General features: G+C 49.5%; 1 protein-coding gene across 6 annotated transcripts in view; it reads left to right on the top strand.

Annotated features, from left to right (window-relative positions):
* Positions 1-25,776, top strand: part of STARD8 (StAR related lipid transfer domain containing 8) — a 154,681-nt gene that overhangs the window by 27,958 nt on the left and 100,947 nt on the right. For 4 of the 6 annotated variants that reach the window (XM_065556557.1, XM_024109502.3, XM_042853296.2 and 1 more), the window contains one exon: positions 8,374-8,407. In XM_065556557.1, coding sequence (XP_065412629.1) covers positions 8,374-8,407 — 34 coding nt within the window. Of the gene's footprint in view, positions 1-8,373; positions 8,408-9,427; positions 9,478-23,724; positions 24,651-25,776 lie in introns of those variants that run through there. The other 2 variants (XM_065556558.1, XM_005279535.5) reach the window with 2 other exon arrangements.

Below are 25,776 nucleotides of genomic sequence, written 5' to 3'. Positions count from 1 at the left end.
TTGCCCCCTTGGAACAGGTGAAGACACACTAAATGTTTGTGCGCTCAGCTCCCTCTTCAGAGAACCTGTGACTTTGAATTCCCCTATGTCTTGTTTATACCATGCAATATTCTGTAGTTTTGTTTTCTTCCTCTAAGTCCTGTCTGAGCAGCACCTCAAGTTTTCAGTGAACAGCTGGGTGGAAGGCACAGAAGGAAGTTTAGGGGCATGGCCCCATGCCATGTGTGCCACAACAGTTAGGGCCAGAATCTGATTTGCAACACAAAGGTATAAATCTGGTATAACTCAGTGACTACAATTAGAATTACGCTGGAGTAGCTGATGCCACAATCTGGCCCTTAGCTTTTGATTTCCTGTGGCAACATTTCTTATGGCGGGTGGCAGTTTTGGTTTGGGTTTAGTTCTTCATCTGTCTCTTTAACACAACTTTGTCTCTCCAAGGGTGGCCATTGTGGCGTTAGATACGCTGTATTGCTGCAATAGGATGACAGGTCTGTGTGAGAGGTGATGGGCATACAGTTGGCGCAGGTTACAGAGGCTTCCAACTGCTTGTGGGACACAATAAAATCCTTTCCAGCCAGTATCTTATAGCAGGTAGTGCCTATGTCAAGATAAAATGCACACGCTACACATACTACCTCCAAGATAGGTAGCAGAGTTGAAGGTAACAATGATCTTTGTAGAATTTGTTAATTATACTTTACAATTTCGTAGTCCTCTAAAGGGCTCTACAGACACTCATTAATCCTGTAGAGCTAAGTAGTAGTATCCCATTTCACAGATGGAGAAACTGAGGCTCAATGAAGCAAAGTGATTTATCCTATGACCACACAGTGGGCTTGTGCCAGAGCTGATTGTTCTTGGGCTCTCGGCTTGCACTCAGTGCAATAGAAACATGTTTCTCCTAGATGTCAAACCAGAAATAATATAAACAGAGGCCTTCCCATGCCAGCAACCTATGGGAATGTTCTTCTGTCTTCCTTGGAGGAATAAGATGCCATATCACTTCATCCTTTTATTGCAGAGTTCAGCTGCAATAGCACATCAAAGGCCCAATCCTGTACAATGTTGAGCTACTTATGAGTAGGTTACTTGTAGTATCTGGTCACCAGAGTTGCAGGTATTGTTTTTGCTTTGATTGGAGGAATCCTGACCTCACATCACGCTTTCATGATGGCCGAACCCTTCTGGTGTGCCTGTTTGTGCAAATATTCGCACAAGTATTTGCATCACGATCTCTTTCTGCAGATATTTGTGCAAACCACACTTCACTTGCCTGAGTGTTGGCAGCAGTTGAGTTAGAGGGGCCACGATTACCACCAAGTGAATTCGCTTTATCTGAAGAGTGTTCTCAGATTCTCTCTTTCTGCCTTCTCACAGATCTAGGGAGTGGTTGATATTTTAAATATAAACCAACCCAGGCTCTTGGGGACCACCCGATGTGGTCTAACCACTAATTTATATGGGTCTGTTTCATTACTGTGCTGATCTCTTACTGGCCTCGGAAACTTCATTACCTGTCAGGAACCTGAATGTAGGCACTTGCCCTGGCTTCACGGGAGGCAGAGCAGGACTCTGGGGAACTTGTGACCTAGGAATTTCTTTAGATAAAACCATTAGGTCAGGGGTGGCTAACCTGAGCCTGAGAAGGAGCCAGAATTTACCAATGTATATTGCCAAAGAGCCACAGTAATAAGTCAGCAGCCCTCCATCAGCTCCCCCCACCCCGGTCCCAGCAGCTCCCACCCACCGGCAACCCCACTGATCAGCACCTCCCCCTCCATCCCAGCACCTCCCGATCAGCTGTTTCGTGGCATGCAGGAGGCTCTGGGGGGGAGGGGGGAGGAGCGAGGGCATGGCAGGCTCAGGGGAGGGGGCGGGAAGGGGTGGAGTGGGGGCAGGGCCTGTGGCAGAGCCAGGGGTTGTGCAATGAGCACCCCTCAGCACATTGGAAAGTTGGCGCCTGTAGCTCCAGCCCCGGAGTCGGTGCCTATACAAGGAGCCGCATATTAACTTCTGAAGAGCCGCATGTGGCTCCGGAGCCACAGGTTGGCCACCCCTGCCCTAATAGGTGTAAGTAGAACCCCTTCCACTGCCTCTGCAGGGTGTATATTGGGAGGTGGAACAGAATTTCCCAATTAGGGAATTTGTCCAGGATCCTGGGGCCAACACCCCACTGCTTAGCTCCGGCCTTCAGTTTGCTGTCGTGATGATAAATGAGCCCCTCTGACTGAGGGTGATGGGTTTGGATGCTTCCTTGCTAGTTCAGCCCTTGAGGTTTGCGTTGAACCTGGAGTGGCACAAAGCCTGTCAACAAAGAGGCTAGGATTTGTGAAGGGATCAGTATTAGACACTGCAAGTGCCTACTCCCAAACTCAGGGCCTGTACATCCCCTTTGGACGTGTTTTTCTGTCCTCAGGTGCTATCTAAACTTCCTTTCACCCCTTGCAGGGGATAATCTGGGAGGAGGGGGGGCAGTTTTTCTCTTTTCTTTCCCCTACCTCCATCTTTGCTCTTCTTGGGTTCACAGCTGCCCAAGCCCTCTTCTCTCCCCTGCCCCCATTTTAATCACCTCCCCACCCCACAACAATAAGTCAGACTTGATTTGCTACAAGCTTCAATCTAAAAATACTGAGCAACCTCCTTAAAATTTAGTAGCCTGGCAGTTCCCAGGAGATGGTAGCAGGGTAAGTGCTGCTCCTGGACCGTGCCATTGCTGAGGGCTCCTTACAGGGCAGGAGAAGGGGAGGCCAGTTCTGGGAACAGCTGTGCTTTCAGAAAGCAGAAGGGACAGAGGACACCACCTTTTTCTCAGTATTTCCAACAAGAAACACTGAGGGTCTGGGACAGGCAGTAGGGCTGAGGCTCTCTTGGTTTCATCTCGTTCTCCCTGGTCCCAGGAGTCATTTGTGCTGTGTTTTTCCTAACAAGTAACCAAGCAACAGAAGAATCTCTAGAAATCCACCGACATGGAAAAAATGCACTGGGTTCCAAGGGTAGAATTGTAACCCCCTTTGTGTTGAGAGATGGAGCAGGAGCTGGTTGGAAGATTGCGGGAGAAAGGGGCAGGAGAAGCCAGGGAACATTTGGAAGAGGGATCCTCCCAAGGTTGGAATAGCATCATGCTTATTAGATCCTAAGGGACTGCTCTTCCCTTTTCGTTGCTGTACACTGTTCAGCCAACTACCGTGCCATGCCCAGAGCTGGCTGCATTTCAGTGGGGGGGCTAAGTGATTAGAGTGTGTGTTTGGCTGGCTGAAGCTTGTAAAAGTTGTGGGATCCTTTGAGATGAAAGAAGCTATAGATGCCCCCGTGCTTAACTAACCATCCAAACCTTTTCAGCTTTGACTATCATTAATTCCTCTGGACTGCTACAGCAATGCTTCTGCATGGGCTTTCCCTGGCCACGCAGGATTGGACAGAGGTTAACAGGCTAGCGACAGCAAAGCTTGTCCCATTTCTCACCAGGGAGGGAAGGATTCAGAAATCCCCAATAAATCCAAGGACCCCTGTAACCCGGCTGTGCCCACGCACACACGGGCACAGCCCTTTTCTGGAAACCCAGCGATAACCCCACGCTCACGGCCTCCACGTCACTGTGCTCCTTCTTGAATTTGCTGAGCCCAGCTCTTGCTGCGAGCAACACAGCAGAAGCAAAGGGGTTAAGCACCTCTTCCTGTGTGCTATCCCCAAGCTCCAGTGCCCCAGACAGGAAGAAGGGTCCCTGCTGATTTGTGGGAAAGTCAGACTCACCAGAATGTAACATTCCTAACATTATCCCCAAGGCCCTGCAAGCACATCTGGTGTGATTTGGCCTGGGCCTCCTACTGTGATGAAGTGGGGGGGGCATGTGAGAATATGTGGGGATCCTAAAGGGACTGGGCATGGGTGGGCTTTGGTGCCTCCTTGCTCGAGCCTTCCAACCCAGTGGAAGGAATGGTCATTGGGATTTCTATCTCTCATACCTTAGGGCAGTGGCATGGGTTCCCCCATCCCCTACTTGCAGTACTATGGGCAGTGCCATGGGTTCCCCTCCCATCCCCCTCCCCCACCTGCAGCACCCCCCATTGGTCCCCCCACCTTGCTCTGTGCCTGGGGTATCTCAGGCAGAGCCATGCCATTTTGGGTCATCTCTTTTGTTCCGATGAGATTTAGTTACATTTATTTATGCCTGCAGAAAGCCTCCAGCAATGAAAGGGGAGCAAGTTCTGGGCTCTTTGTGCCAATGCCAGGGGCATCCGCCCAGCAGCTCTGGGGGATGTGAGAAAGCAGCATGCTGCACTCACTCACTGCGGGCCCCTTCATCATCAAAGAGGCTGCTGCATTTCTAACAAAGCTGAGAGAACGGAATGCAGGCAAAGCCTCTCCAAGAACTGAGCCCAGCAAAGGAGCCTGGGCTGTTTTCCTTTCTTTTCTATTATTTTTTTTATCCCCGGCTTTTTGTGCTTGGAGACTCCGTTCTGCCCGCCACTTCCAGAGCCTGCTAATGTGATTAAAATGTGGACATCCCCTGCTCACCAACTCCTGCTTGCACAGTTGCCTGGGCATCACAAGATATGCCTTGTGAGAGGCCTAACTTTTCCTCTGTGGCAGTAGGGGGCCAGTCTACACTGGGGACATTTTATAACCACTCTGAAAGCCAGTTGGATCCCTAGTGTAGACCTGGTTGAAAGTGGCCTGACCATTTTTTACTGAAATGGTTTCAAAACCATCTAAAAGATCTGGTGAGAGTCAGGTGTGTGTATGCCGGTAGGACGTGGGGGGAAGAGACCCAAAATCCCCAGGGGAGATTTTGTACACTGTGCCAAGTGCACCACAGACACTCATGAAGACAAGGCCCTTTCCCCAAAGAGCTCGCATCCCAAATAAATCAGAACATGGGAAGAGAGTGGTATGCTAAGGACTTTCTCCCCCTCCCGGCTCGGCTTCCCCATCCGCTGGCCTCTGCAGCAAATCCTCATCCTGTGCTGGTGACCTTGGCCTGGAAACAAATCAGCTTTGGTTTGGGTGTGTGTGAACTTTTGAAGTGCTCATAAAAGCTGCCAAGTGAGGGTCTCGGAGGCTGATGTTCTGCGCTCAGCCCCAGGACAGGAAGAGTATGAACAGTGGCCGGGCAAGCACCTCTTGCCATGACACTCCTCAGCCGGACTCTGAGGGCTGAAGGTGACCACAATGATCTGGGCTGAGGCCCAACAAACTTTTTTCAGACAGTCCCTCAAACTGCCATCAGATAGCAATAAATATTACAACATTTAGTTCTTCACTGTGGGATCCATGAGAAGGAAGGTGGGCTGGGGGAGAGTGAGAGTGGGGACTTGGTTAGTTCTGTTTGAGGGCCCCAGGTTTGACGCCGATGGTGTTAGTCCAGAGGTGGTGTTTCGAGTCAGGGATTAATTGAGTCCCAAGGCTCTACCTGTGTTGAAATTTCCTTACGATGAAAACTGGAAGGGAAAAGGGCTCCTTAAATAGTTCAGTCCAAGAGTGCAAGGCTTGGTGGCTCAGTAGCCAAATACCCAGGATCGTTCTTCATTCCATTACAGGTGTTTCTTACTCATTTAGCACAAAGGGGTTTGGCATGGACATTGCACCCTTTTCCCATGTGGGGTGACCCTGATTTTGCTCCCAGGGAAGAGATGTAATGCAGTGGCTCCCAGGCACTGCTTTCCGCCCAGCACCAGGATTTCAGGCGTTGGGACTGCTACTCTAGCAGGCTACCATTCTTCCCGAGTTTGTCCCATGGGACTAACTTGTGCTTCCTGCAGTGTGGTGATGTTCTGACCCAAAGCCAGGGTGGTGAATTGGAACAGGACATGATTTTTCATGGGCTGTAAAAGTGGTCTAGGGATTCATGAATGTCCTGCAAGCCCTGCTCTGTGGGACACAGGATCTCCTGAGAAATTTTGTGGCGTGTGGCATCTTATATTCTTGGCTTCCACTTTCCATATCTGCATCACCACTGCTTGCCTTCTACCCATCTGTGTGCTCTTGCCTACAGTGCAGCATGAGCTTCCTGCAACAGAGAGCTGGGATTTGGAGCAGCCCAACTTCTGTTGTGGGTTAGAGCAGGTACAATTGAGTGGGATGCGATGGGCACTGGCTGGAGTAGTTGAGGTCTTAGTCTGGTAAACTGAGAGCTTTGAGCAAAAAGTTTAGTAACCACTAGGGTGATGCTCTCTGGAGCGGGTGGGTGGGACTGTGGGTGCATGTGTTTCCTATGGCCCTTTAGTGGCTGGGCTAAGCCAGGTACTTAATACATTTATGATGATCTTACCCTTCAGTGGTGGGAAGCCAGAAAAGAGTGTATGAGCTATTCCAGCTGCCATGTGGCTGCTACCTGGGAAAGACTGGAGGCCTGTGTTGACAGAGGGGAGAGAGATGTATCATATTTGAAGCGCTGCGTCCATGTGGTTAGCTGGTGACTGGTATCTCAGCCTGTGACCCTGGATTATTACAGTTGGTGTGTGTCTCTTTATTAACAGATCCCTGCCTACCAGCACATCACAGAGCCAATCTGCGAGCATGCCCTGGAGTGAGAGCTCCTCCTGTCAGGAGGTGACAAAAATGCTGTGGAATGAGGGACTAGGGTGGGGAAATCACTTGAGGATCCGGTTCTGGGTTTGGAGTACAGAGAATGGGCTTTTCGACACAGTCTGTGTGAGTGCAGTGTCCACTCGGGTCCTCCTGGGCACCAAAGGCCCTGGCAGGAGGAGCAGGAAAAAACAGGCAGTATCTCTGGTTGGATAGTCGCATTTTCAGGGAGCAGGCGGAGGTTGCAAAGGCAGCATGCAGGAGAGAAGCTGCCTGCAGCAGCTCTGGTGAGGATGGGAGCTTTGCAGAACCCTGCAAGCTGCAGCAAGAGCACAGCTGCATACAGTATGGCTCACAAGCGGCACCCAGAGGCCGGAGAGACTCAGAGCAGATGCTCTTAGTTCAGAGCAATAAACCACATCCTTCCTCTTTTTTTTTTCACTCCCTGGCTCCCAATCTAATGGTCTCTGTTTGTTTGTCTTTCCATCTTAGGGCTAGCCCATGTCAAAAAGGCTTTGCCGGGGGCCGTAGCCCCCTAGTGGAGACTCTGCTTGTATTGGCCAAAGGAGTTCTGGTACAGTTAAGCTGGCATAGCTATGTCAGGGGGTTGCCTGACACTTCGAACTGACACAGCTATGCTGGAAACAGGGCCGGCTCCAGGCACCAGCTTCTCAAGCAGGTGCTTGGGGCGACCGCTTGGGAGAGGGGCGGCAGGTCCAGGTAGTGAAGTGAAGTACCTCCCGCCGAATTGCCGCCGCAGATTGCGATCGCGGCCGCGGCTTTTTTTTTTTTTTTTTTTTGGTTTTGGCTGCTTGGGGCGGCCAAAACCCTGGAGCCGGCCCTGGCTGGAAAAACTTGGTAGCGTACACCTGGCCATAGAATTGTAGTGGGGTTGGAAAGAACCTCTAATACAAGGGTCTACTTCCCAAATCGTCTCCCCTCTGCTGCTCCCCTCTGTTTTGCAAGTCTCTTCACTTGCTTTCTCTGTGTGGCTCATTCATCTCTAAGTCCAGCTCCAGGCCCCCTGCTGCTGCTTTTCTGGGGGGGGGGGGGAGGAGAAGGGGGTTCCATGAGGTGATGGAAACACTCTTAGTGGAAGTTTTGCAGGCAAATCCCATCATAATTTTCAGACCTGAAATTGAACGTAATGTTTCTAAAGTCCCAAATCAGGAGTGTTCCATTCTCTATAGTTTTCCCAATGTATCGTGCCCTGTTTATTCTTGACTAATGCACTAGAGTCAGTGGACTTACCCAACATTGTGAAATATCTGTCCTGTCCCTCATATTGTTCTCATTGGCTTGAGAAGGAAAATGGTGCTTCCATCCCCAGTGTTTCTCCCCTTTAATGGTGAATGTGTTGAGCATCTCCCATGTGCTTGACTCCACGACGCCTGGAGGGGAGGTAGTCATTGGCCCCGGGGCCCCATATCTCCTCCTGCCCTTCTGAAATTCAGTTCCTTTTGCGTTTGCCTGCTGAAATGATTCCGCTCTATATGGAATGTTGCCTTCTGCAATTTGTTTTCCTTCATGTGTTGGCATCTCCTGTCTGCGCTCAGATCTTGTGGGCATTTGTTAACTGCTGTAGCAAAAGCCAGTTAATGAAACCCTGCTTCTGTTACAGCACCTCCTTGGGGATCCTTTCCTTAGCTTACTTCCCCCCAATACCACTTCATTCCATCATGTAGACTCAGTTGATAATCTGATCCAGGATCCAAGCTGCCATTGTCTGGGAGAGCTTTAGTTGGGTTTGCATGATGAAGACACAGAAATTTTAGGGGTCATTACCAAGAATATAAGAGATTGTAAAATGATTTATTTTCTTTTTCTTTTGTTTTGTTTTTACAGTGTTTCACATTACTAGAGGATAAAAGGGACACAGGTAAGTGAAGATGGCATATTCTGTTTTTATCAACAAGAATATATTCATTGTCGCCTCTAGATCTGTGTTTTGGTGACGGGGCTACCAAGATATATGCAGAGGCGTATAATCATGGGTGTCCTTCCCTTTCCAATGCAGTGACTTGGGGTATTAAGCTAGTGTTATTGCTGGGTTTTTAGTCTTCCTGCAAGTCTCTGGTTTCCCTTTCAAGCTCTTTCCTCCGCTCCCTTTGTCTGTTTCTCCACTCACCGCTGTGCCTTAGGTTAATGGACCAGATTTGAAGGTTCTGTTATAAAGGTAACGTCTCATCTCAAGCACAAAGCACTATGGGGATGCTAAAGAACCTGTGTGCATCAGCATCCCTTCTTGTTATCCCAAACTGTGCCCGTCCCCTCCCACCCGCCTAGGCCCTGCACCCCATGCCCTCCCTAAGATAAAAGATTGGTTTGCCTGTAAATTTGCTTTAATTGTCAGCAAAATGGGTGTAATCCCTTCCATTTTGTGCAAGGGGAAATCCTGATTTTAGAAGCAGGAATGGAGAAGTGGTCCCTCTCTTATTTGAACTGCTGTATCTGCAGAAACACAGAACTATTTTAAAGTGTTAACTCTGCCTTGGTCAGCAAATGCGTGCTCCTCTTTCTTTCCCTTCTCGCTGTTCTACTCTGGTTCTGTTTTTATTGGAGATATGCTGGGTGAACATACTCCCTCAGCTTACAGTGTGCAGCATCAGTGAAAACTTCCTCACTGTGGCATTGGAGTGAGTGCGTTTGGCAAACTGCGTGGGGTGGTGACCAGGGGTCAGAAGCTGCGAACCTGAAGCCTTAAATTCTGTTTGTGGCTCTGCCACTGATTCACTGTGTGACCTAGGACAAGTCACTTTGCTTTGAGCTTCAAGTTCCCCATCTGATTAATGGGTTTGGCAAGGATGAACTTGTTATAATGTGTTTTGAGGCCCGTGGATGGATGGCACTAGAGAAGGGCCAAATATTCAGTGTTAGTGTATTGTATTGTCATTCACAGGTTCCTGATGTGAGGAAGACACTGACAAACCAGAGGGGATTCTGAAATGGGTAACAAATGATGATTAAGGACTTTGGAGTACTGTGTGCAGTTCTGGTCTCCCATGTTTAAAAAAGATGAACTCAAACTGGAACGGGTGCAGAGAAGGGCCACTAGGATGATCAGAGGAATGGAAAACCTGTCGTATGAAAGGAGACTAGAGGAGCTTGGGTTGTTTAGTCTGACAAAGCGAAGGCTGAGGGGGGATATGATTGCTATCTTTAAATATATTAGAGGGATTAATACAAGGGAGGGAGATGAATTATTCCAGCTTAGTACTAACGTGGATACGAGAACGAATGGATATAAACTGGCCGTGGGGAAGTTCAGGCTTGAAATTAGACGAAGGTTTCTGACCGTTAGAGGGGTGAAATATTGGAACGGCCTTCCGAGGGAAACGGTGGGGGCGAGGGACTTGTCTGGCTTTAAGATTAAGTTAGATAAGTTTATGGAGGGAATGGTTTAATGGTAAAACATAGTTGTCAAGGAAAACCAAGCAATGGTAGGTAAATAGCATAATGGCTAAAAGGGGTCAGGATGGAGACTCTTGGGCCTGGTCTACACTAGGCGTTTATGTCGAAGTTAGCGCCGTTAAATCGAATTAACCCTGCACCCGTCCACACTGCGATGCTATTTAGTTCGACATAGAGGTCTCTTTAATTCGACTTCTGTACTCCTCCCCGACGAGGGGAGTAGCGCTAAATTCGACATGGCCATGTCGAATTAGGCTAGGTGTGGATGGAAATCGACGCTAATAGCTCCGGGAGCTATCCCACAGTGCACCACTCTGTTGACGCTCTGGACAGCAGTGCGAGCTCGGATGCTCTGACCAGCCACACAGGAAAAGCCCCGGGAAAATTTGAATTTGAATTCCTTTTCCTGTCTGGCCAGTTTGAATCTCATTTCCTGTCTGGACATCGTGGCGAGCACAGCAGCACTGGCAACGATGCAGAGCTCTCCAGCAGTGATGGCCATGCAGTCTGGGAATAGAAAGAGAGCCCCAGCATGGACTGATCGTGAAGTCTTGGATCTCATCGCTGTGTGGGGCGATGAGTCCGTGCTTTCCGAGCTGCGATCCAAAAGAAGGAATGCAAAGATCTACGAGAAGATCTCTAAAGACATGGCAGAGAGAGGATACAGCCGGGATGCAACGCAGTGCCGCGTGAAAATCAAGGAGCTGAGACAAGGCTACCAGAAGACCAAAGAGGCAAACGGACGCTCCGGATCCCATCCCCAGACATCCCGTTTCTACGAGGCACTGCATTCCATCCTCGGTGCTGCCGCCACCACTACCCCACCAGTGACCGTGGACTCTGAGGATGGGATACTGTCCACGGCCGGTTCCTCAGACATGTTAGGGGACGGGGAAGATGAGGAAGGAGATGAGGAGGGCGAGGCAGTTGGCAGCTCTCACAACGCTGATTTCCCCGACAGCCAGGATCTCTTCATCACCCTTACAGAGATCCCCTACGAAGCGTCCCCAGCCATTACCCCGGACACAGAATCTGGTGAAGGATCAGCCAGTAAGTGTTGTAAACATCTAAACATTTATTTTTAACAAAACAGGAATATTAACAATTAAAAGAATGGGTTGTTCATGATTAGTGTGCCCTAGGCGCTTAACGGTTTAGTAAGGGGCAGTGCAAGTTTTGAAAAGAAATCTAGCAATGTCCGGTTTTCAGTGATTGTCCTGCACAAGCCGCTCTACTGTGTATTCCCTGCTACTGCAGCTACAGTAAAATGCGGTCTATATGTGCGGGGATAGAGCAGTAATCCTCCTGGGACATCTCGATGAAGCTCTCCTGGAGGTAACTTGAAAGCCGTTGCATGAGGTTCTTGGGGAGAGCGGCCTTATTGGGTCCTCCGAAGTACGACACGTTGCCGCGCCACGAGATTATCAGGTACTCGGGGATCATTGCTCTGCACAGCAGGGCGGCATACGGCCCTGGTCTTTGGAGGCTTTCCCGGAGCATTCTCTCTTTGTCGCTCTCGGAGATCCTCATCAGGGTGATGTCGGCCATGGTGACCTGCTTTTAATTAGGTAGGGGAATGTTAGTGTTGGGACTGCTTTCCCGTTCCTTTACAGAACTGTCACCGCTGGTTTGCAGCCACGCGGTGGAGGCGGGAGAGGGGCAGCCGAAAGGGATCATTCCCGGGGACAGCCGCGAGGGGGTGGGACAGGGGCAGAGTTCCCGCTTGCCGGATTGCTGGCAGCAGGGACTGACATTGATTTAAATGTGAAATGAGGCCAGTGGTAATATAAAAGTTTTAAACTGCCACAAGTGTACGGCTTACCATGTCTGCCTGCAACAGAAATTCCGTTGTGCTGCCTCGCTTCTCAAATGTGCTGTTCAAGACCCCAGGCACAGAATGCGAAGGCCGAGAATTCGACCTTGTGCTGAGTGCGCATGTGAAAGGTGCTGTGCATGGTCTTGTTCACAGAGAAAGACTATGTTCTTTGTTCACAACTACATTTATCTTTCAGAGGAATTCACTCCCTTTTTCCCATTTCCACAGCCCCGTCTGCGACTGTCTCACAACCTAGCCTGGAATCACACTCCCAGAGGCTAGCGCGGATTAGGCGTAGGAAGAAGAGGACACGGGAGGACATGTTCTCTGAGCTTATGGCCTCTTCCCAAGCCCAGGCAGCACAGCAGACCCAGTGGCGGGAGAACTTGACCCGAATGCACCAAGCCAACATGGATCGGGAGGAGAGGTGGCGTCAGGAAGACCAGCAGGCGACTCTAACGCTGCTTGGACTACTGAGGGAGCAAACGGACACACTCCGGCGCCTTGTGGATGTTCTGCAGGAACGGAGGCAGGAGGACAGAGCCCCGCTGCAGTCCATCTCTAACCGCCCTCCCCCGCCACCAAGTCCCATACCCACCTCACCCAAAGTGCAAAGAAGGAGAGGCGGCAGAGTCCCTGCTAACTCTCACTCCACCCCTGCAGAGAGCTCTAGTAGCAGAAGGCTCTCATTTCCCAAAATTTGAAAAGTTCTTTCCTTCCCGCCTGACACAAGCCCACGTCCAAGTTTCACCTCCCAATGCCATGTGTAGTTGATAATAAAAAATTCGTTTCTGTTAACTACTGTTTCAATCATGTTCTTTTGGAGGAGGAGGGGAAAGGGGGTTGGAAATTGGACAGGACAGTCTCCTTTGGCAGGGTACATAGTCGGGGGCAGGCACAGCAGCAGGGCACATACACAGTGCAGTGATGCAGTGACTAGTTGCCCCGGTTAGTCTGGGAGGTTGTTTTGATGTAATGTTGGGGGGGGTGGGTTGCTCTGTGACTTTGTGGCGGGGGAGGGCAGTTACAGATCTTAAGCGCCGGTCCTTAGACAGGATCACAGAGCCACACAGCATGGGATCTGTAACCGTCCTCCCCCTGCCACAAAGTCAAATAGACCTCCCATACACACAGTCCCGATCAGGAGGGGTGACAGGCTCCGTTGAAACAAGCATCCCACCGCAGCGGAGCCTGTCAATCCTTGAGTTTAGAAGCTGCATTCGCATCACAACACTAGACCCGCCCCGCACCACAGTCTGCGTCCCAGTTTTAAAAAATTCCCGCGAAAACAGTATTAAAGAAAACGGTGTGCTTTAACAAAGTAGAACTATTTTTATTTCGACACGTGTGTTGGAGGGGGGGTGAAGGGGGTATGTAACTGGATAGGATAGTCAACATTACCTGGGTAAAGAAACGGGGGCAGGTTTAGCTTCTCAGTACACAAACTATAAAATCACAGGTTACCCTGCTCACTCAGGAACTTTGCTTTCAAAGCCTCCCGGATGCACAGCGCTTCCCGCTGGTCTCTTCTAATCGCCCGGCTGTCTGGCTGTGAGTAATCACCAGCCAGGCTATTTTCCTCAACCTCCCACCCCGCCATAAAGGTCTCCCCCTTGCTCTCACAGAGATTGTGGAGCACACAGCAAGCTGCTATAACAATGGGGATATTGGTTTCGCTGAGATCACAGCGAGTCAGTAAGCTTCTCCATCTCCCCTTGAGACGGCCAAAAGCACACTCCACCACCATTCTGCACTTGCTCAGCCGGTAGTTGAAGAGTTCTTTTTCAGTGTCCAGGGCGCCAGTATAGGGCTTCATGAGCCAGGGCATTAGCGGGTAGGCTGGGTCCCCGAGGATGACTATAGGCATCTCCACATCCCCAACAGTTATTTTGCGGTCCGGGAAGTAAATACCTTGTTGCAGCCGTCTAAACAGACCAGAGTTCCTGAAAACACGAGCGTCATGAACCTTGCCCGGCCATCCCACGTAGATGTTGGTAAAACGTCCCCTGTGGTCCACCAGTGCTTGCAGCACCATGGAAAAGTATCCCTTTCGGTTAATGTACTGGGTGGCCTGGTGGTCCGGTGCCAGGATAGGGATGTGAGTTCCATCTATGGCCCCACCGCAGTTTGGGAATCCCATCGCTGCGAAGCCATCTATGATCGCCTCCACGTTTCCCAGGGTCACTACCTTTGGCAGCAGTACATCAACGATTGCCTTCGCTACTTGCATCACAACAACCCCCACGGTAGATTTGCCCACCCCAAACTGGTTCGCGACTGACCGGTAGCTGTCTGGCGTTGCAAGCTTCCACAGGGCTATGGCCACTCGCTTCTGTACACTCAGTGCAGCTCGCAACCGGGTGTCACTGCGCTTCAGGGCAGGGGACAGCAACTCACAAAGTTCCAGGAAAGTTCCCTTCCGCATGCGAAAGTTTCGCAGCCACTGGGATTCATCCCAGACCTGCAGCACTATGCGGTCCCACCACTCAGTGCTTGTCTCCCGTGCCCAGAATCGCCGTTCCACGGCATCAACATGACCCATTGCCACTGTGATGTCCTCGGCGCTGGGTCGCCTGCTTTCTGACAGGTCTGTGCTACTCTCAGACTTCAGGACATCACCGCGGTGCCGTAGCCTCCTCGCCTGACTTTTCTGCATCTGCCTCAGGGAAACCTTTATGATAAGCTGCGAAACGTTGAGAGCGGCCACAACTGCAGCGATGGTCGCAGCGGGCTCCATGCTCGGAGTACAGTGGCGTCCGCGCTGTCAATGACTGGAAAAGCGCGCGAACTGTTTTCCCGCCGGCGCTTTCAGGGAGGGAGGGCGGGAGTGATGGACGGATGACGACAGTTTCCCAAAAGCACCCTCGACTCATTTTGTTACCCAGAAGGCATTGCCGGCTACACCCAGAATTCCAATGGGCAGAGGGGACTGCGGGAACTGTGGGATAGCTGACCACAGTGCACCGCTTCGAATGTCGACGCTATCACCGTTAGTGTGGACGCACAAAGTCGAATTACTGTCCTTAGTGTGGACACACACGTTCGACTTTGCAATATCGATTACAAAAATTCGATGCAAGTAAAATCGAACTACTCTCGTAGTGTAGACAAGGCCTTGCCTATATGCTCGGGGTCTTACTGATCGCCATATTTGGGGTCGGGAAGGAATTTTCCTCCAGGGCAGATTGGCTGAGCCTCTGGAGGTTTTTCGCCTTCCTCCGCAGCATGGGGCAGGGATCTCTAACAGGAGGGTCTCTGCCGATTGAGGTCACTAATAACAGGATTGGGGACTTCAGCAGCAGAGTCCAGGGAAGGGGCGGGGATGGTTTTATGGCCTGCAGCGTGCAGGGGGTCAGACCAGATGATCATAATGGTCCCTTCTGACCTTAAAGTCTATGAATCTATGAATCTATGACTTGGAGTTAGCAACCTACTGTATAAGGGAAGGTTAAAAAGACAAAGGAGACGTGTTCATTTGGGGATTTTCCTATTTGGGCTGGGTGAAGAGGGGGTGACTGAACCAGTGTCACTGCGAACCTTTGGAGTGGCCAGTTTAAAACCTTGGCTTAGTGGAACCCTGAGTTCTCATAATGAGGCCTAGATTGGGCTATCCGAGAGGAAGGGGGCGAGTCACAAATTCTAGGCTGTCTTTGCTTTGGGGAGACTTAGGCATCTTAAGAGGCATCAGCTCCTCTCTGCTGCTTCTGTTGTCTTTGCCGAAGCAGTGGCCAGGAAGCAGCTGTTATCCGTGTGAGTTTACAATAGGTCTTTGCTTCCATTTGCACCAGTGGGCAGCACGGCTATCTCTGGTACGAATAATGAATTGCTTCCCAGGTAGTGGGAGACACATGCCTCTTCTCATAGTTAGGGCTTTAAATGGCACTGAGTTTGTTTACAGGAGCTTTGCCTTGCCCAAGTGCTGCACAGATACTAGTGAATGTTTGTTCAGATAGTGAGGGGCCCTAGTGCATCGCCACTGTCCACTCCCCATTCTGCTGTGTGCACCTTAACCCGCCATGGGGCTTGGACTGTACATGAGCAGAAGCGGCCCGCAGAGCTGCAAGGCAGCTAGAGCACGCCAGCCGAGACTCTCTTGAGGAGTTAGGGCTTGATCCTGCCAGATACTGAGCACCATCACCTCCTTTGACTTAAATGGGAGTTGGCAATGCCCAGCACCTCGTGGGAAGTCCGCAGTACCTTAAAGGCTGAGGGCCTCACCCTAGTAAACTAATACTGCTGCCCAGAAATATTGAGAACCATCATTCAAGGCCCAATCCTGCGTTCCTTGCACACCCAAAATTCCTTCTGGAGTCACTGGGCTCTTTGGGTGTGCCAGGAGTTAGCAGCTCAGGCTAACGGCGTGTAACACTCCGTGCTGATGGATAGCAGGCATGAGGAAATGCACTGTGATCACACTCTGCATTGATTTTAAAGTCCACTGATGCAGAGGAACAGCCCAGCTGTCAGTAGCTCTATGACTGAGATGTACATTGATTTGTTTTGTTATCATACCAGCTTCTTTTACCTTGCCCGGTTTGCGATTTAAAAAAACTCTCTCTTTTGTGACATGAGGCTGTTTGGCTGCATTTGCCCTGGGGATAGTTGGACCTGTAATTCTCCACTGGTGCAGCTGGGAGCAAGGTTGAGTGTAGACAAAGCGTGGGAGTTTTACCATCAAGCCCTCCAAACAGGCTAGGGTGAAAACACCTGCCCCTTATCTGCAGCTTCCACCTTTGCTCCCACCTATGGAACTGTTCTGAGGGAAAATGACAGTTCAGGGATTTTGCTGGGAGTAGATGTAGCTGTTGGCTCTGGCTGCATGGTGTGTTGTAAGCCCCCTGCGGCATGGGAATTCTGAGAACAAGGCTGGCGCGCGCCCCCCATCTTGCCTTGTGGTTTCCTCAGACGAGGTCAGTTTTAGCAGCCCTGGAAATAGTTACAGGGGCCCTGAAGCATCCTGAAGCCACATTCTCTCCTCTTTTCTTTACACAGAAAAGGTCAAGAGAAATCCCTTTAAATAATTATCCATGGGCAGCAACAGAAAAGGGGAGGGGGAGGAAGGACTGGAGTCTGTTCCATAGTGAAACATGAAACACATTACTGTTGCTAGCTCATGGCATATATGTGGGGATCTCCAAGGTAGTTTTCATAACTGGAGGGCAATGACCTTGCTCGTTTTTCAGCCACTAAAAGATTAGATTTAGCTCTGAGCCCTAGCCGGTGGAAAGCTTCTGGTAACAAGGGGTGCTTTGTGAATGGGACTGGAGCGTAATCCTGGGTGGTCTCTCTTCACCCTTTCACTGTGGAGATTAACAACATGAATCTTGAGAGCTTGTTAACAAAGGTTAAAGAGCCATGTGTGCAAGTGAAAGGGCCAGCAAGATATTTTGCCCCAGCAAACAAATCACATCCACAATTAAGACTTTTGGGGGAGGGGAAGGATGATATTGGTATTTCTTGGTTAAAGACATCTATAGAATCAGGGCTTCCTGGCAAATATGTAGTTAAACTAGAAAAGCACTATCTTTAATTTCACAGTCCTCCAGCTCTGCACCTTCCCTGCCATCTCTACGCGTGCCAGGCCTGGTCAGTTCCAGGCTACAGCCTGGGGCTGGCCACTAGAGGGACACTAATGAGGAGCTGCACAAGTCTTTGGATCAGAACACAGGATTAATACAATCTCTTTCTTAGCTAAGCGGCTCTTTATTTTTGTATTAGAGAACTTGCATGTGTGTTGTTTGCAATTATATGGACTGACCAAAGTCATGGTTGGCTATTTCTGTATCATTCACTCTCCACATCTTGTCTGCAGACTGGTATCAAATACTAAGGGGCAAGGTTAAGGAAAGAAACATTGAAATCTGGCCTGTTAAAATGTAGGCTTGTGGCTTTATGTCCTATATATTTACCAGAACGATACAGGTACCACTGCTGATATTTCCGGGGAGAAGAGTCGGAGTGGAGAAGTCCAGGCCTGAACCCCACGGATTTAAGAAGACCCTGTCAATAGTAGTTCAGTCAATGTGGCAGCCACAGTTACAAGGGAAGTTCTCTCCTCTGAAGAGCTTATAATCTAATTAGAGATCCTGCCTGAACATTGGGAGAGATGGGATTTATATCCAAACTTTGCAGCTCAAGCCCATCTGTAAATCTTAGTAGGCGCTTATGGTAGATAGGAGAGCAGTTCAGAGCAAGAGGTTATGAAGGCTTTGTGTGTGAGCACAGTGTCAGAGACCTCATGAAAGAGGTAGGATTTCAAGAGGTGAGAGAGGCTGCTTGCTGTAGGGGGGAGGTTGTTCCATGTTTATGCCTTGTAGCCGAGTAGGAAACTGCCTATCCTAGTCCTTCCATCCTCTGCAAAACGTGGTCACGATACGCTCTTCTCCATAATCCTGTCCATTGTCCCCTGGGAAACTACCTGGATTGACTTTCTGGGCCATTTCCTGTTCCACAACAAAAACAGTCCTCAAATTCCTTTTAAAACCCTACCTATTAACGTGCAGGATCTGAGATCAGCTGGTCATGCTGCAGTGACCCCCTAACTGACCTCTTGTTCTGTGGAATTCCCATTGTTGTTGTTTCACAGAATAGCTGGATATGACGTGATCAAAGCCCTCTGTCAGTAATGAAAATCTGTATTTTTTCCCATCTCTTTGAGGAGAGGAGGAGTTCAAGTGTCTGTAGCTCATTCAATCTGGGGCCACTTTGCCAAGACTGTCCCTGATGGCAATCAGTGCTTATTGTGATAGTGTTTTTTGTCCATTCAGAACTGGACTGAAACTCCCACTAAATTTCACACAGGTCACCTAACAGCCATTGCTACTAACCTGCCTGTATAAGATCCAGAGAGACGAAACATTCCAGATATCAGTGCTAATCCCCTGAGCTCCCCATCCCCCAGACAATTGGCATAATTTTATCCTGAGACTGAAATACCTAGAACCATTCACTAACTTCCAGGATATTAGCTAAACAGAAGGGAAACCTTACTCGTTCTGCTATGGACCCTCCCATCCTCAGACGCTATTAACTAAGCCTACTGCCTCTTTGCCCCGTCCCATCGGCTTCCATCTTTCCCAGTGGAGAGTTCTCCCTCTCTCCCTTCCCTTTTGCTGTGTTCCCATCTTACACAGTAGCTCTGCCCTGTTTCTTGCACACAAAATGTGAGGACTCCCAGGCACCAAGCCTATCCTTTCAGGCAGATTCTGTTCAAGGGCTGAGGCTGCATAGGTCTCCTACCCCTTCACTTCCTTAATGACATTAACCAAACTTTCCATCTATTGTTCTGGACAAAACAAGAAGGAAAGAATTACACACAGGCCATACTCTAAATACAAATACATCTATATAATGTTCATCCAAGAAACGAGGCTTGAGAGCATTCGCTACAGGGAGGGTAATTCCTACCTGCCCTCTGCAAATAGCAATAAATAGCAACCCCAATGTAGCTTGCTGAGCAGCTGATGATAAGGTGAGGTCTAACAATCATGTCTTTTAAACAAAAAAATGATGTCAAGCACCAGTAATTCTCCAAAGTGGGCTATCTCAGCAGATAACACACCTGAGGAATAGGTCAGTATACAGTGTTTGGTGTTCCAAAATAACCAAATGAAAATGTTAGCTATATATCATCACTGCTGGGTTACGCTCACTTTATATTTATACATGAGCTTTCTGGAGTCTTCTTCTGTAAGTCTAGCCTTCTGGCTCAGGTATATGGACTTTCTATTTTTGTCCTTGACCAAGTCTTCATTCACTCCCAGGCTGTGGCATTGTGCATTTGTTTAATTGTGTTACTGGGTTGAGTTGTCCGAAGAGAATGGTTGGGATTTGGTCTGAGTCACTGGTTAAACAGGAAGCTCAGAATAGATTGTGATTGGGTGTTGGTTTCAAGTAACTGGGAAAAGAGAGCAGTTTCTCTCTCTCTCTCCAAATTTGTATTTTTAGTGTTCCCACTGCTATTGACCTACACACAGACTGGATGCAACTGGGTTATGGTTGAAGTGGGCCATCATGGGTTTTGATTGGGTATTAGTCTAGCTGGTGAAAAGAATGGAATTTGTGTATCGAGACATACTGAAAGGGCCACAGCAAAAGATCATGGTGGCAGCAAGGTTTGCATGTGGCTGTAATGGGATGTTAAGTAATTCCACACAAAAAAGGGTTAAAACTCATTCTGACTTTCTGAGTGCCTTTGACCACAAAGCCAAGGCAACAACTGAACGGAAATGTCACAAAAGGCAAGGTCAACTGGAAAGAGCCAACAAACTCATTACACGTGGGGATGGGAAACATTTGAAATGATGACCAGTTTCCATTTGGACTTTTGAACAATTTTTTTTAAAAAGGTGCTTGTTACATAGTGGAAAATATAGTCATCAGTCCGGATTCCAATTGCAGAGGTAGGGAAAAAATGAGCTGAATGTGATTATTAGTGGTTTTGATGCTGCTGTTTGACTTGACATGTGATGAAAGGGAATCTCAATTCTCCTTCCTCTTCTCTCTCTCTCTCTCAGTCTGTGTGGTCAGCCTTGTGCTCAGCTGATGAGTCATTCTGAAGCTCTGGTACCTTTTGTTAAAAAAGAAACTTCCAGATCCCTCTGTTGTGTCTCAGGCAGATTTGAAACAAGACCCTCCTGGTAAGACTGTTTGCTTCCCCAGTGTCTTGGGCACTTTCTAGCTGAAGATCTTTGAGTCTTTCTGGCTGTGTGACTGGGGGGGAAGTCACTGCTTTTGCTCTCCTGTCCTACTACAATGCCCTGCATGGAACTCCATCAGCAGAGGCTATGATCAAACAGCTGGAAACAGGAGTGATTAGTTCGAATGCCTTAAGGAGGTAAATCCTTACTTTCTAAGTAAGAATATATGCATTAAAAATTGCCGTACCACGATAGGGTGACTAAATATCCTGTTTTTATAGGTATAGTCCTGATATTTGGGGCTTTGTCTTATATAAGCTCCTATTACTTCCCCCTCCCCCGTCACGATTTTTCACACTTGCTATCTGGTCACCCTATGCCAAGACAATTTGAGAGCAAACAGGTGGCCTTTGTTCTCTTTCCTTAGATTCATTCTGGATCTGGAGACAGACTCCCCTCAACGTTAGGATCTTTGGAAATCCCTCTTTCTGCCCTAAAAGGAGCCTCTGCAATTGTTTCTGAACTTCTAAGCACTTTCTGTTTGGTTCAGTTTATCCATGACCATTTAATCCCCCCCCCCCCCCCGCCCCCACCCCTTTGTGCATGGTGGTTTGGTGCTGGAGACTCTGCAGTTGAGCCATTTGGTCCAGTTCACGATTTATAAATTCTGATAGTTTATGCCTGTCTTCCAGGGATATTTTTATCGATGCGGACTTTATATGTTGCTCAACTAAAATACAATTTCAAAGCTGCTCTTGGAAACACTCATTTCCACGCTGCAGTTTCCGTCTGAATGGTCACCCAGAGGCAGATATCATTGTACTGCCACTTCTCAGCAGGAGCTACCATCTCATGATCCTGAGTGGGACTCAGGGAATGTAGCTCCCATATGAAGTCATGGGGCATGGGGGATTTTCCAAGGCAGTTATAAGGGGAGGGGTTAAAGAAAAGTGTTACTTTACTACAATTTTGAACATCTCCTGTTTGTCCCCTGGCCCCTTTTAGGCCCTTAGGAGAAAGCCACAGCACATGCAAACATCTCTGAATAAAACAATCCTCGTATCCATCCACCCTTTCCAGACTAGTCCAAAGGGCAGCTTTCTGCATTCACATGGCCCTGATGCCACAGTGACTAACTCCTGTGAAACAAACCAAAACTAAATCATACAAAATGTTTCTTAAAGCAATTTGGCCACAAACTTCAACTTTCCCCATAGATGTTCACTTGGAAACTAACTCTCAGAAGCAAGAAGCATTTCTAGCTTGTTATGAAATGCCAAACTGTTTCTTGTGTAGTCTTTTCTTTCCTATTTCTCTTCCTACCATAAACCTTCTCTGCAGTAGAGTTACTGGATTGTGGAGTTGAACTGCAGTTCAAATCCCCTGTTTTGGTTCCCATGTCCTTCTGGGGTTTTAACTTCAGACTTGGAAGTTCTTCTGTGTTCTGCAACTGACAATATGCTGATCCCACTTTTAACACCTGATCCTATCACACACCCTGGGATATTCTTTGAGAGACAATTGGAAGAATCCTCCCCAGGGAATGGGATTTTTCCTTGCATTGGCCAGAATACAAATTGTTTACAAGAAGTGAGAGTGGGGAATAATTAGCGGCAACAAGGCCCCAATTCTCTGATACCAAAGGAATTGCTTCTTTATGTTCAACACATGGGGGAAATTTTTTTCCAAGGCAGCAAAGGAGTGATTCAAAGAAACAGAAAAGAAATGGCAAGCTAGAAAGTACACTAGTATGTACATCCTCTGGACAGCTTGTGGGAGACCAAAAGGACCATAAGGCAAATGTGAGTGCATTTCTTTACTTGCATGAAATGAGAAGTAAAGGAATCCACTGAAAGGCAAAGAAATTGAGCTGTGCCTATGTTTTTCTATGGTAAGAGCCTCTACAAATAATCTGCATAAAAATGCAAAAGAAATATAATGCCTCATCTTTGGACACTGTTACTGGATCCATTCCTACTTCTGCCTGGGGATACCTCTACTATATTGGCCTGCAGGTATGCAAGAAGCCAGTGGGTACTTTGTAATACTGTAGTAGTGCATGTGTCTAGAGCAGTGCTTTTCAACCTGTGGTCTGCGGACCCCTGGGGGTCTACAGATTATGTCTAAGATTTCCAAAACGGTCCACACCTCCATTTGAAATTTTTTAGGTGTCCGCAAATGAAAAAAGGTTGAAACCCCCTGATCTAGAGTTATTCAGAATATTCCAATAAGATCAAAGAAAAGCAGACATTGTTAAAGTCTGGTCCCACCAGGTCTACTCCACCCGCTTGTCAACAAAGGTATTCTTCAGTCCAGTCTTAAATGTCCTAAGTTCTGGGGCTCCCACTCCTTCCTTTGGGAGATTATTCAATGGCCTAAGAGGGCTAAGAGTTTCCTGATATTCAGAGTGATATATTAGTGTATGTCTTCACCGGAAAATAGGTGGGATTTTAATTTGGGTTCGCTAACTTAGATTAAAATAGTAGTGAAAACACATCAACTCGTCTTTTAATTTGGTTTAGCAGCTCGAGTTCAAACTGATAGTGGAGACAGGTTGAGCTTAAGTTGCTAAGCTGAGTTAAAAGCCAAGTTACTGTGTCTTAATGGTTGTGTTAGTCTCAGTTACCTAACTGAGGCAAGATAACCCAAGATAAAAACACACTTTTTTCCCTTTCAGTGGAGATGTACGACCCAGAGAAGCTAAAATGCTGTTGAATACACTTTGAGATAGATGGGATAATAAGAGACATAACGTGTAAGTCGCACAGTTCTGGTGGCCCCATGATGTATGCTCTTCTAGGCTGTTGTTTGGGAAATTTGTATTTGACTCCTGATCTTGCTTAGCACACTGACCTGGCAGGAGCTGAGATGATGCAGAAGCAGCGTACTTGGCCCATGGGCTCTGACCCCATTTCATTGTTCCGTGAGCCCCTCGCCCATGTAAGGACCTATGTTGAAAGGATGTGAAGGTTTTTCTTGGCTGCAGCAGGCACATGACTGCAATGTGGGAGCATGAGGCATTGGGGAAGCACAGCAGAGAACACTGAGGGATGTGACTAGGCAGTGGAAGGCTCCTCCCCATCAAAAACCCCTGTCATTGGTAAGATCTGTAATGAAGAAGCAGCACCATCAACAATGAGCTTAACCTACAGGAAAAAAGCAACTGATTGCATCTTAGAAGGGATGAAGGAGCTGGAGAGGGACCAAGTGATGGGAAGGAAAATTAAAAGGACATGGGCCTTGGAGTGCAGCTCTGAGTGTGTGTGATAGAGGCTGGGCAGAATTTTTTTATAATTTTGACTCATAACATCAGTATTTGTAAGCATTTTTTTTTTTTCAATTTAAAGGTTCTCCAGTGTGGGAAATGATGGGAGGCCAAGACCGTAATTATTTAATGACAGTCCAGGTTGAGATTCCAAATGAAAGCTTTAGAACTGTTAAAACACCAGTTGTTGACGTCACATGTCAAAATCTGCAAAGTGCCCTTAAAATCCCACTCCAAAAAGTTTTCAAGCAGCCTGTTTCTGGCTTTGCCTATGACTTGTGAGTGGGATTGAGGGAAATATGTTTGTGTTTGTGTCTGTGGTCGGTGAAATGACATTTACCCTTATTTACTGATAAAAATGTACGGTCTAGGGGCGGGCTGGGAGCCCGGGCTCAGTCCCCAGATCCCTGGGCGCTGCAGAGCCCGGTGGGTACCTGCTGTTGCTCTCCAGTGCTATGCCCTGGGCTTAGTTTCCGTGAAGCCGGCACAGCCACGTGAGACCCCGCCCGGCCCAGCGGGGCGCTGGGGGCAGTGCAGGGGATGGAGGATACCCCGGAAGGAGCTTTGGCTGTAGAGCCGAGGGATGCTGGAGCCTCTTGGCCGTGGGAAGGGCGAGGCGCCGCGAGGATGGGCTGGCAGAAGGCGGCGGCTGCCCTGGGGCTGGGAGAGATCCTGCGCCCGCTGCACCCGGCCATGCCCCAGCCGCCGGGCGGGTCCTGGGGGTGAGACCCGGCCGCGGGGCGGGGGCTGGAGGCGGCGGAGCCGGGTCAGAGCGTGGGCAAGAGCAGGGGAAGGGCCGGCTCGCCCTGCCCGCGCCGCACTCGGCCCGCGGCGCCGATGGGGAGTCCGAGCCGGCTGCGGGCTGAGCCCGGGCGCCCCCAGCGCTGGAGCAAACGGTCCTTCAAGCTCCGCTTCCAGAGAGCCGCGGCCGCGGCGCCCTGCACGTGGAGGCGGTGGGGCCGGAGAGGGGGCGGCCGAGAGCCGGGGCCAGGTGAGCAGAAGAGCTCCGCTCGCCCCTCTGTCCGTCCGTCCGTCCCTCTGTTTGTCTCTCGGGCAGTGCCTGGCCTGCCGCTGCCCCATCTGCCTTCCCCTGTCGGTCTGTCTGTCCTGCCTCCTACCCCAGGATCTGCCTTCCCGTGTCTGTCTGTCTGTCCTCCCCCCTGCCCCAGGATCTGCCTTCCCGTGTCTGTCTGTCTGTCCTCCCCCCTGCCCCAGGATCTGCCTTCCCGTGTCTGTCTGTCTGTCCTCCCCCCTGCCCCAGGATCTGCCTTCCCGTGTCTGTCTGTCTGTCCTCCCCCCTGCCCCAGGATCTGCCTTCCCCTGTCTGTCTGTCCTCCCCCCTGCCCCAGGATCTGCCTTCCCCTGTCTGTCTGTCCTCCCTCCTGCCCCAGGATCTGCCTTCCCTGCCTCACTGCCTTCCCTTGCCTGTCTGTCTTCATCCCTGCCCCAAGATCTGCCTTCCCCTGTCTGTCTGTCCTTCCCTCTGCCCCATAACCTGCCTGATCCTGTCTGTCCTTCCCCCTGCTCCAGGATCTGCCTTCCCTTGTCTGTCTGTCTGTCCTCCCCCCTGCCCCAGGATCTGCCTTCCCTTGTCTGTCTGTCTGTCCTCCCCCCTGCCCCAGGATCTGCCTTCCCTTGTCTGTCTCTGTCTGTCTTCACCCCTGCCCCAGGATCTGCCTTCCCCTGTCTGTCTGTCCTTCCCTCTGCCCCATAACCTGCCTGATCCTGTCTGTCCTTCCCCCTGCTCCAGGATCTGCCTTCCCTTGTCTGTCTGTCTGTCCTCCCCCCTGCCCCAGGATCTGCCTTCCCTTGTCTGTCTGTCCTCCCCCCTGCCCCAGGATCTGCCTTCCCTTGTCTGTCTGTCCTTCCCCCTGCCCCAGGATCTGCCTTCCCTGCCTCACTGCCTTCCCTTGCCTGTCTGTCTTCATCCCTGCCCCAGGATCTGCCTTCCCCTGTCTGTCTGTCCTTCCCTCTGCCCCATGACCTGCCTGATCCTGTCTGTCCTTCCCCCTGCCCCAGGATTTGTCTTCCCCAGTCTGTCTCTGTCTGTCTGTCTGTCCTTCCCTCTGCCTCAGGATCTGCCTTCCCTTGTCTGTCTGTCCTCCCCCTGCCCCAAG

This window comes from Chrysemys picta, chromosome 9, assembly GCF_011386835.1.
Source record: "Chrysemys picta bellii isolate R12L10 chromosome 9, ASM1138683v2, whole genome shotgun sequence".
Taxonomy (NCBI): domain Eukaryota; kingdom Metazoa; phylum Chordata; order Testudines; family Emydidae; genus Chrysemys; species Chrysemys picta.
Note: the sequence above shows the minus strand (reverse complement) of the source record. Positions and strands in the feature narration are given on the sequence as shown.